Below are 12693 nucleotides of genomic sequence, written 5' to 3'. Positions count from 1 at the left end.
CTGTGGCTCTGACAGCACTCTACCTGGGAGAAGATATAGCAAGGAAAACCTGACAGATCATCCATACAGTGCCATCTGTGGTGAGAGACTAATCACTGCATACTTTTCATTAGAAAAATCTAAAGACACCTAGGGAATCCCAGGATATGTCCCTGCCAGACAAAGCAGAAGACCTTCTGCTTTTCCCATCTGATTCAACATTACCTATAAATATTGAGATCAGAGATAAGGAATATAAGATCTGACTTTTAAACTTAACCAACAAAAATATCTGTAGTATGGTACAGTAGAAGAATCATGGAACTTCTGGATAAATATTGTAGATTGAACATACTCAACTAATTGAATGTTCTTGAAACCACACCAAAGCTGCATTGAAAAAGACTCTTAAGGGCACAATCTGGCAAGGGTGAAGGATAATAGATACAGATAACCATTATAACCATTACATAATTTAGACATCTAGCTATATGTTTATAGCAGTTAACAGATCTGAGAACCTGATCATTGATCATCCACGTGAAAAACTAGAACCAGTCCAAGTTATTTTATAAAAACCTTAAAAGTCTCTTAGGCCAGATGTGGTGGCTCACACCTGTAATCCCAGCACTTTGGGAAGCCGAGGTGGGCAGATCACCTGAGGTCAGGAGTTTGAGACCAGCCTGACCAACATGGAGAAACCTGGTCTCTACTAAAAATACAAAAATTAGCTGGGTGTGGTGGTGCATGCCTGTAATCTTAGCTACTCGGGAGGCTGAGGCAGGAGAATCACTTGAACCTGGGAAGCAGAGGTTGCGGTGAGCCAAGATCACGCCATTGCATCTAGCCTGGGCAACAAGAGCAAAACTCTGTCTGGAAAATAAATAAAGTCTCAGAAATTGATGATGTTTGTTTCCTCTGGAAGTGGGATTCAAGATAGGTCATAAAACAAAAAGGATTCGTTGACAGCTACTTAAGGAACAGTCAGAACTACAACCTGAGAGACACTTTTTATTTATTTATCTGTTCTTTGGAGTCAGGAAAACAGAGGGTATGAGGATGACACAATTTCCGGATGAAAACAGGCTACAGTCCAGGCATGGTGGCTCACACCTATAATCCCAACAATCTGGGAGGCCAAGGCGGGCGGATCACCTGAGGTCTGGAGTTCGAGACCAACCTGGTAAAACCTCATCTCTACTAAAATTACAAAAATTAGCTGGGCATGGTGGCATGTGCCTGTAGCTACTTGGGAGGCTGCAGCAGGAGAATCACTTGAACCCGGGAGGCAGAGGTTGCAGTGAAGCAAGATAATCCCACTGTACTCCAGCCTGGGCGACAGAGCAAGACTCTGTCTCAAGAAGAAAAAAAGAAAAGCAAGCAGGCTACCATTTTGAAAGCAAGAAGCAAGTGATTGTGAGCATACCAAAAAAAATGCTGAGACCTCCTGCATTCTTCCCCAGTCTTGCCCTAGAATGCTGGCATCCAGACCTTCACTCTATCCTGGCAAGAGATTAGATAGTACTTCTCCCAAGACTCTAATCTGCCTAAGAGGAAAGACCTAAGGTTATCAATATTAGGGATTACTCTGAAAAAGACAAAGACAGGCACGTCTGCAGTGATGCCTTACCAACTCTCATACTTTTCAAGGCCAGCAAACATATGCAGAAATCTAATCAGTTTTTTAGTCTGCCAATTGTAAATACAAACAGATAATTAAATGTTACTTGACATATGAGGAAAACTTCCTTAAAAGGCAGGGAAAAAAGTAACTTTGTAGGAAATAATGACTATATAGTGAGAAGAATTCATCAAGGATACATATGTTATTAATGTGCATAGAAAAATAACCAGATACATTATGTCCGTGAAAAAGAACAAAATACTAATTTTTTCAATAAATGTCAGAGAATATAAACTGGCTGTTAGACATTAAAATCAGGCAACAGAAACAAAACACTCAGAAAAAAGGTGGAAATACAGTTGAGGAAATCATTTAGAGAGTGAAGCAAAAAAATTAGATGAAAGATTAGAGAGAAAATGTATAAAAGTTTAAAATCTGGCCGGATGCAGTGGCTCACACTTTGGAAGGCTGAGGCGAGCACATCACCTGAGGTCGGGATTTCAAGACTAGCCTGACCAACATGGAGAAACCCTGTCTCTACTGAAAATACAAAATTAGCCAGGCATGGTGGCACATGCCTGTAATCCCAGCTACTCGGGAGGCTGAGGCAGGAAAATTGCTTGAACCCGGTAGGTGGAGGTTGCGATGAGCCAAGATGGTACCACTGTACTCCAGCCTGGACAACAAGAGTGAAATTCCATCTCAAAATAATAATAAAAAAAAAATAGAAACAATTTTTTAAAAAGTTTAAAATGCAGACAATATTCCAGAATGAAAACACAGAGAAAATTATTACAATAATTCATAATTTTTTTCCAAACAGGACAACAGCTTTCAGGTTGAAAGGCTTTAAAAGGTGCCCAGCACGGGGGATACGTAAACCTATGCCAGAGCACATCATTGTGAAATTTTAAGAAACAGGGACCAAAAGTGCTAGAAATTTCCAGAGGGACAAAAACCAAAACAAATCAGGCCACACACCTGTTTTTAGGATGGTGAATCACAAAGTCTTCAAGCCTCTTCACAGAGCTAAAAGACAATGGAGCAAATTTTTCCACAAAAATCTTTTTTGAAAAAAATCAAATCCAAAATACTGTGCCCGGAGAAACTGGCAATTAAGTGTGCAAGTGTAAAGAAGCCACCATTTTTACCAATGGGTACAGCAAACCACCATGACACATGTATACCTATGTAACAAACCTGCACTTTCTCCACATGTACCCCAGAACTATAAATATATATATTTATATATATTTTTATATATAAATATATATATATATATTTATATATAAATATATATAAAAATATATAAAAATATATATATATATATTTTTTTAAGTATAATAAAAATAAGCCAGTTTTAGACATACAAGGCATGTTAAGAAACTTAACATTCATGAACTCTTCTCAGGAAGCTACTGACAAATGTGCTTCAACTAAAACAAAAAAAATTAACAATGAAACGGGAAGACATGGTATAAATAAAAGAGATTTAGCATGAAATAGAAGTGAAGAAAACAGAAATTAATCAGTCTAGATTAGAGCAGGTAAAAGCCTCCAGAAAAGACTTCAAGAGAGTCTAACCAAGAGAATACTTGTTATATTTGAACATATTGCAAAAACATTTAGATAATTGGTAGATAATCTACCAGTTATGTAAATGTTTTTGCAATATGTTTGGAGTTGGACTGGAGATATATGCAAAAATTAAGCAAATGACAAAATCAGATCATTATTAACTATATAGGAAATAAAAAATTGTGTATGAAGATAAAAATAATTGTTAGGTTACTGTATGACTCAGCCCTGAACTGACTGTGTAGTCATGATAACATAAACACTGAACACTGTAACTAAATTATAGTATAACAAACTCTGAAGAATAGGAGTAATGTATACATGTACTGCAGGAGTAGAGATAAGAAAGAGCAATATTCTCATCTTTCATGGTGGTAAGTCAAAAATAGCAATACATGTATATTATTTTGAGATACAGAAGTAAACACCAAAAGCTTCCACTAAAAGATTTGAAAGTGTTTGCTTCTAAGTAAGGGGACATTAGGCAACGTGTTTCTACTAACTGTCCTAGTAAAAGTAGTGCTGGACAACAGCCATAGAATAATTCTAAATTTAGCAGATAACCCTTGGCTTCTCGACCATGTTGTTTTTCCTATACTTGTTTCCTACAGTGGTGTCTGCATATCAAGAGCAAATTACATAGGTGGATTCTTAGCTCCTCTTGGTGACTTCACACACTGGCCGCACTCAGCCCCTACCTACTCTTGTTTCTAAACTCAGCTCATCAGCAATCAAAGCTGACTGATTTTTCTTCATCTTCTAACAGATTTGGGCAGCAGAATGGTATAAGGGAAACTGGAGCAGAACTAGATCAACATGAATTGCTTCTTTCAAAAGAGTTCTGAAATTTACATCCACAAGAAGGTTCTTATCTGGCCAACATGAAATTAGTGTGTTTGTTCACTGTGTGGGCTGCAGCTCCAAACTGTTTAGTGTTATATGCACTAAGAACGACACTAAATCAATAGAAACCTGAATTGATCAGCAACAGGAATCAAGGAAGAATTTTATGTGTCATGTTTTTAAGTTCTTGAAAGACAAGCCTCTGATGGGCACATCCCTGGTTATTTCCAACTCTTGGCACATAGAGTTTTACCCTCAGTAAAAATGTGTTCATCAGTAACCACCAGCAAGGAGTGCCCCAGCTCCAGGCTGCGTTCAAAACAACTTGCTGTTCCTGGAGACATAGGAGCTGAAAACATCTTTTCCCAAGTACCTGGAACAGGAGAGTCAACCCAGAATGTCTCCTTAAAAGTAGATATTTAGAAGCCAATAGATAAAGGGATCAGAACCTGAGAATATGAGAGGACCATTCCACAATGCTCTTCTAGACCAGTCTTCCTTTCCATTCTCCAGGACTTCCTTTACTGGATACAGATCTTTCTCATTCTTAATTATTCCAAGGCCCATGGTATGGCCCTGGGTGTAGAGGAGGCATTGGAGTAGCCCATAGCCCACTAAATACCCAAGGGCCTTTGTCTGGACTTGCAAGCATGATGACATCCAGCAGAGTGTCACTGGATACACTGCAGGGTTTTAAAGCATGATTTTAAAGCATTTCTGGAAAGTATCATTACATCATAGCAGAATTTTGAATCGACATCTTTAGGGGCATGGTTTTTTCCATTCCTTGAGGAATTTACATTTTTCCTGCTTCAGCTGGAAGTGGTATAAACACCATGTATGTTAAATGCAGTTACATGGATGACATGTCCGATTGGAAGTGTACTGATCTATTACTCAGAAAATACCTAAGGGAATTTATTTTTAGCCTTTGTCAGCTAACCTTATCCTTCTGAACTCAACTTCTCTTTCTGGTGGTTTTACTTCAGAAAATAGTAGCATTGCTTTTATTGTGGTTGGTGTTTTATAATCTCGCTCAAATATGGGACATTTTGTTTTACTTTAGTTAGAAATAATTCCTAACATATTAGCCTGATTGAATTCATAGACTTTTAGAGCTAGAGGAGACTGAGGCATCCATAAGGTTTACTCATCCTATGATTAAGGAATTTGTCCCTGACCAATTACCACTGGAAGACATCCGTGCAAGAGTGGAAGAAAACTGGATTTCTTGTGCTGTTACAATTTGTTTAGAAAAGCAATGTGGGTTCTTAATCTTAATTCTTTCATTCTTCTATGTGTCTCAGGGGACCAGAAAGAAAAATTGTAAATTTTTCACAAACAGTGCAAGTTTGATAGAAAGGGACTGGTTCCTGTAAGTCAATGGCGACAGTAATATTCCAGCTGAAGGTTATATGGAAGGAAAATCTTCAGAATTTGTTCTCTGCTCTCAAGTCTTTACTAGTCAGGACTATCTTTTAGGCTAATTAATTATGACAAAACATCTGTATTTTTTCAAGTAAACTCCTGACCCCTTAGCTGACACCTACAAGATTACACACTGACTGCTCTTTATCCTTACATTTTATTGGCTTTCCTTGACTTTGACATATCTCTGCCTAACTATTCAATGTATCAGAAATTTTCAGCATTTGCTCCTTCTGTTAGCAAGGCAAAGCTTTGGGATTGAAAAGTTGATCCCTGGAATCTTCTCACTTGTAGTCTGCAATCATTTTCTACCCGACCTGCCCTTCAAACTGAATCTTCATCCTTATTCAAGGTTAGGTAAATTACTTCACTAGGGATTTTTAAATTCTTTAATATAATCATAAATAATCCTTACACTCACTCACCAAACTATTATTGTTTACTGACTTTAATCTATACTAAAATTACCTTAAAATCTTTTATTCCAGTGAGGTAATAGAAGTAGAGAAAATAACCAAAAAGTTATGGTTTAATTGACCTGTAGGATATTAACTAGTCCGTATTCAATTTAGCAATATCTGTCTAGGTTGTGTTTTTGATTTTTTGTTTATTTGCTTGGTTTTTGTTGACAAAAATATACAAACACATATATGTGTGTATGTATGTATATATGTACATGTATATATGTGTCAAAGGTAATCCCTACCAGATAATTCGAGATGGAGTTTTGCTCTTGTTGCCCAGGTTAGAGTGCAATGGCATGAACTCGGCTCACTGAAACTTCCACCTCCTGGGTTCAAGCCATTCTCCTGACATACATGTGTTATATATACACATATATCTGTGTATGTATGTATACATATGTATGTGTGTTTTATATATATAATTATATATTGTAATTATATGTATAATTATATGTATACATAATATACATATATATGCATATATAATATATACATATATAATATATACATAAAGTATTTTATATAGATATAAAACACACATATGTATATATATTATAATTATATATATACACACATATATAAGTACTTGTGAAAAGATTTTTTATATATATATAAATATATATATAAATATATATATATATATATATAAAATTAGTGTCTCATAGCCTCCTTTGACCTGGCTTTGACATCTTCTGGCTTCCTCAACAATGGATTAAATAAAACTTGGATACACATTCTTTGCATGTTATACTTGACCTTAATTATAATATCTTCATTTGAGGATGACCAGTATATGATGTGTATACCCTCACTTTTCTATCCGTACCCAAGACAGACGTCAAAAGTAATCAGAGGCATTGTTCGGAATCTTTCTCAACACAAGCACCCAGAAGACATTAACAATAAATGGGAATTGGAACTAAAGTTAAAATTCGTTTGTCATTTCTTTCCTATTGGCCTATGTTGGTTTTTTCTTGGTTTTAAAAGTTGCTGATGAAACCAAAGGATGTTTATTGTTGCACTTCATAACTGCAGGGTAACAGTTACAAACTGACAGCCTCTGGGTCAAATCCAGCACCATCGTATTAGCTTGCACAGTCATTTTATTGCTATGATATGCATGTGTTTACAAGGAACATACACCTGCCAGTTTTCCATACCCCGTGACTCCCCCAGTATGCACATTCATCCAGCAGTTACATTACTTTCCTTTCTGGACCCTGAAGATACATACATTTGCTGCCTGCCTTCTAAGGAACTGCTATAGTTAGAGATTGAGTTGTATGAAATTGCCTTTTGCATAAGTTAAAAACAGTAAATATTACAAATTTCGTATCATTTGACCTAATCAGAATGTAAGAATCAAACAAAATAGTGCTGTCTTTAGTGATCTTCCAGTTTCAAAACAATTTATTTTCTATTTTGAATCACAATAATAATCCAAAAGAAGTGGTGAGTTAGTACCCACTGTGCACAAAGCTTCTAGTAGACACCAGGTACGACAAAGATACATGCACACTCAGCTTTTAGAGGTGCTCATGCCTGAGTTTCAATGGGTGAATGACCTTGTTTTCTATTGGACAGTGAGCTCTTTGAAGGCTGAAGCGGCATTTTGCTGTGCTTTATTTTTCTGTGAATTTATCATGTGATAGATGTTCGATAAAGCTTTGTAAAATTAGTGAAAAGTAAAGAGATAGGGGAGAAGGTAAGGAAATAGGGAAAAAAGGAGGAAGGGATTCCAGTGTGAAAAGCATCTGCCCAAGCCCAGCGCAGTGACCTGTAACCTCAGAACTTTGGGAGGTTGCAGTGGGAGGACTGCTTGAGAACAGGAGTTCAAAACCAGCCTGGGAAACACAGGAAGACCCCTGTCTCTACAAAGCAAACAAACAAAAAATTACCTGGGCGTGGTGGTGCATGCCTGTGGTCCCAGCTACTTGGGAGGTTGAGGCAGGAGGATATTTTCCAAGCCCAGGAGAAAGGTTCTTCTTTTATGAAGCAGCTCCTCTCATCAAAAAAGCCAAAACAAACTTTGTTTCCAATTTTTTATTCTTGGACAATAGTAAAAGCAATTTAGCTATCGAGTTTCCAGAACTTGGGAAAAGTAGTCATCAGTCACCTTGAGAAATTTATTAAATGTGAAAAGATTTTTACTGTGGTAAATAATCAGTACTAGCTTTGTCATTTACAGATGACACATCTCTTACCAATCAAGAATAAATAATGTTTAAATCAGTAAAAATTAGAATTGTTAGGTATCATATTTTTACTGATAGGTTAGGCAATAAGGGTGAAGGGAAGGAAAACAGATACTTTTATATATCATGGGGAAAGTCAATTGCTAGGACTTTAACAGAAATGAAATTGGTTATGTGAATCATAATCCTCAAAACTATGCATAGTCCTTGAATCAGAAATTCTATTTTTGGGAATTCATCCAAAAGAAATAATTATGTATTTATACAAAGATTTAACCATCAGAGTAGTCAAGCCAATGTCATTTATACTAGTAAAAAAAATTAGAAACAACTTTAATGACCAATGATAATAGAATATTACACTGCTATATTTTATGACATATAAAATAGATATGACATAAAATATAGTTGCATATTTTATATGGTATAGTTATTTATCTGAATGGAACTTATTTTTACATAAAAATATTCATAATATATTCAGTTATACAAAGCCTACTAAATTATATATATATATATAATTATGTATATGTGCGTATATGCATGATTACAACTTCATAAAAGAATTATACACATACAGTTATTTTTTCTGATAAAATTATTTTTATTCAGAAGTAAATATAAATATGTATATAAGATACAAAACACTGGTTTTGAAAAATCAGAGATTATAATATATTAGCTGTATTTTTTGATATAAGCAAATAAAAACATTTGGTGTGAAAATTAAAATTATCTTACAAAGAAAAAATAGTCATACTTTAAATACATTGTAGCATTAGAAAATTCCTGTTTCAGAATCTTCTGTCACTGGTAATGTAAACCTTTGGGCACAACCACAATCATAATTTCAAAATTCTCTAGAGCTTATTTCCTCTGTAACATATTTATCATAGTAATCTATAATTATGCTGTTACCATAATGAAGGGTACTCCAGTTTGCTTTTCTATTGGCACAATATAATTTTGTAATGTAAACATAAATTTGATCATATTTAAATATGACTATCTTACAAATGTATAAAGCTGTAGAATTTTGATTGTGAACACGTGGGTATTTTTCTGGAAGCAGACACACCAATATTTTAACAGTAGTTATCTCTGAAAGAAAAGTTAGGGATGTTCAAATCAAGTTTTATTTTTCCTCTCTGTTTATCTCATTTCCCAGTTTTTCTTTAATCAACATATTCCACTTTTATAGTAATAAAAACTTTTTCAAGAAGATAAAAAGGAAATGCTACCCTCCAACATTTATTGGCAACGTCTTTGCTACCCCCAAGTGTGCTGTTGTTTTGAAATTGTGATTGTCAAGATTGAAGAAACAAATTGTGGTGATAGACCAAAATAGTTAAGATGATTCTATGTATCTATGAAGATTATTGTGATAAAGAATTGTCTCAATACATGTATCAAAATATCTAGTTGTACACCTTAAATACATAGTTTATTTTCTATTATACTGCAATAAAGTTGACCAAAGAATTTTGTCAATATTTGATATTAGTCAATTCAGAAAGGTTACAACATAGAAAAATTTCTAAATAGAATCTGAGCAAACTAAATTAGATGTGTCATATTTCTTCCACTTGAAGTAAAATCATTCTTAATATGAAATTTCAAGATCTTTTTTCATGAGCATTCAAATTTTTATTTTTAGGAAAGAGTCATTTGTGGGCATCTTTATATTCTGTTTCAGAGAAAAATATAATTATTTGAAAACACATTATTTCAAATAATAAAACCACTTGTAAATAATTTATTTTTTATTTTGAAGAAGGGGTCTTGCTCTGTTGCCCAGGTTGGAGTGCAGTGGTACAATCTCAGCTCACTACAACCTCCATCTCCCAGGTACAAGCAATTCTCCTGCCTCAGCCTCCTGAGTAGCTGAGATTGCAGATGCCTACCATGCCTGGCTAATTTTTGTGTTTTTAGTAGAGATGGGATTTCACCATGTTGGCCAGGCTGGCTCAAGCTCCTGACCTCAAGTGATCTGCTCACCTCAACCTCCCAAAGTGCTGGGCTTACAGGCCACTTGTACATAATTTTGATTATAAAGTAACATATATCAATAAGAAAAAAAATTGAAAAATTATCCCAAATTCTATCACACAGAGATAAGCACTGATAACATGTTAGTGTCCATCCATAAGTTAATACCCAGTCTTATATTGGAAAACAGGTGGTTGGTATTCAGTTATTTAAATCCCCTGAAAAGTTGGTGGGGCTCCTCCTGTAACTACATTTTTTCTCTACTATCTGCGACATTTGGAAATAATCATAGTTTCCTACAGCAGCCACAATTACATTTTAGCATGGATAAATAAGAGTGTAACATAATCCTACACTCTTATTTATCCATGCTAAAATGTAATTGTGGCTGCTGTCTTCTACCTTGCACATTACCAGAGACTTCTGTGAAAACAAACAAAAAAGAGGCAACTTGATACCCATAAAAAGAATGCATTCACATCCTTTCTAACTTCATATGCTCCAGGACAGATATCAGTGGATGGGTTCATGCGCTATCTGAGTGGAGAAGAAAATGGAGTCGTTTCACCTGAGAAACTGGATTTGAACGAAGACATGTCTCAGCCCCTTTCTCACTATTTCATTAATTCCTCGCACAACACCTACCTCACAGGTATGAATTTTCTAGTTCTTTGTTACTTCAGCCAGTCTCATCAAATTTCACCAATCTCTACCTTCTGATGTTCAGAAGTTGAAGTGTCTTTTCTTCCATTTCCTGTGACATGCCTTTGAGAACTCCCAGGTTCCACCACCAAAGCCTCCCGCCTCCCATGAACAGTCATATCCACATGTGTGTGAAGCATATTTCTCCATAGTCTAAGTTTTCGAGTCTTCTAAAATGCAACCATGGCTGACATTTTCAGACCAATGGGATTTTTCTGTAACTGATCTTATTCTTCAATATACTCAAAGCCATGTCCAGTCCTACCCAGTTCTCTGGGCTGTGTTCATCTACGTGAGGGCTCGGAAGTTCTTCATAACTTCTGAAGTCATTAAGAATTAAGTGGCCAGGCATGGTGGCTCATGCCTGTAACCCCAGCACTTTGGGAAACCTAGGTGGGCTGATCACCTCAGGTCATGACTTCGAGACCAGCCTGGCCAACATGACAAAACCCTGTCTCTACTAAAAATCCAAAATAAATCAGCCAGGCATGGGGTGTGCCTGTAATCCCAGCTACTTGGGAGGCTAAGGCAGGAGAATCAATTGAACCTGGGAGGCAGAGGTTGCACTCAAGCCTAGGTGATAAGAATGAAACTCTTTCTCAAAAAAAAAAAAAAAAAAAAAAAGAATTAAATAATTGCTCTTTGTTCAAGGTAGGACAGGGTTTTAGACAAAAACAAACTGACCTGTGAATGACAACTTATACTTTATTGTAAATATCATAATGAAATAGGAGAAAACAAAACTATGTTTTGTAATCTGATCTTAAATTAAGCATTGACTCATTTGGCAGTCTGGTGAAGTGTATGCACCCTTCTCAGAATGCAAAATGCATAAATTAAGTACCTAGAATTAAAAAGGAAATAAATATTTTTATAAAATGTTATGATATATAACTGTGTATATCTCTGCATTAACACAATTTAAAATAAGTTTATTGTGGTAATTAGAATATGATATACAAATCTTGCTAGTGACTTGTAAACTACATACTTAACTGAAGAGAATGTTAAATTTTATGTAGAGGTTAGAATTAAAACTGTAATCATTTTTTCTCATCCAAGTTCAAGGAGATTCATGGAATATCATGTTAAGAGTCTAGATCTTTGACAGATAAAATTCAAAAAAGTATAATTTTTAAAATATAAGCACATTATAGAATCTTGCATTTATCTTATATTTAGGACCACAAAGCTCAAAAATACTTAAATGTGTGTCTGGTTGAATTTTTGGGTATTGTGTGTGATTTTGTTTACTTGGAAGTCACAATAGAGAGTAGATTTTTTTACTAATAATCTTTTGAGTCCAAAATACCTTCCAACTGATGTGTTTATATTCATTACATTCTATTTTATTTATCATATAATAAATGAGTCAGTAATACCAAAATGATTGAATGACAACACTGATTGGATATACATTCTATTTTTTCACCTTCTTTCAGAATATGTCAATTTTTCCCTTTCTGCATATCACTGTGGTTTTCAGATTTTATGTGCGTTCATTCAATCACAGCCACCATTCTCCTTTTGAGAGACTAAATTGTGTCAACTTTGGTTAGTAGGAGCCATTTTTAGGCTGTCATCTGTGTCCTCTTGACATGACCTATTAATCTTTAAAAGTGTCCTGGCACTTAAAGATCTTCTAGACTTATCTTATTCCTTTCTGCTTCAGAGATGGAATCAGACTTTTCCCCAGTAAGTCCTGGTTCATTTTGATGGGAAGGAAAAAGTATGAGTAAAAGCAATTTGGACCCTGAACATTGTCTGGAGGGTTTCAGTAAACAAAGGAAGAGAAGATTTTTTTCTCTAAGGCATGAGTTCACATAAATATTTCTACTTCTACCTACCAACTTAAATTCTTTTTTTTTTTTTTTTTTTTTTTTTTTTTTTT

The 12693-nt window shown here is 35.1% G+C and overlaps 1 protein-coding gene across 2 annotated transcripts in view; it reads left to right on the top strand.

Annotated features, from left to right (window-relative positions):
- Positions 1-12693, top strand: part of PLCB1 (phospholipase C beta 1) — a 731248-nt gene that overhangs the window by 521025 nt on the left and 197530 nt on the right. For both annotated transcript variants that reach the window (XM_017523921.2, XM_017523922.2), the window contains exon 10: positions 10606-10752. In XM_017523921.2, coding sequence (XP_017379410.1) covers positions 10606-10752 — 147 coding nt within the window. The remainder of the gene's footprint in view (positions 1-10605; positions 10753-12693) is intronic.

Source organism: Cebus imitator, unplaced genomic scaffold (genome assembly GCF_001604975.1).
Source record: "Cebus imitator isolate Cc_AM_T3 unplaced genomic scaffold, Cebus_imitator-1.0 Scaffold31, whole genome shotgun sequence".
Lineage (NCBI taxonomy): Eukaryota > Metazoa > Chordata > Mammalia > Primates > Cebidae > Cebus > Cebus imitator.
Note: the sequence above shows the minus strand (reverse complement) of the source record. Positions and strands in the feature narration are given on the sequence as shown.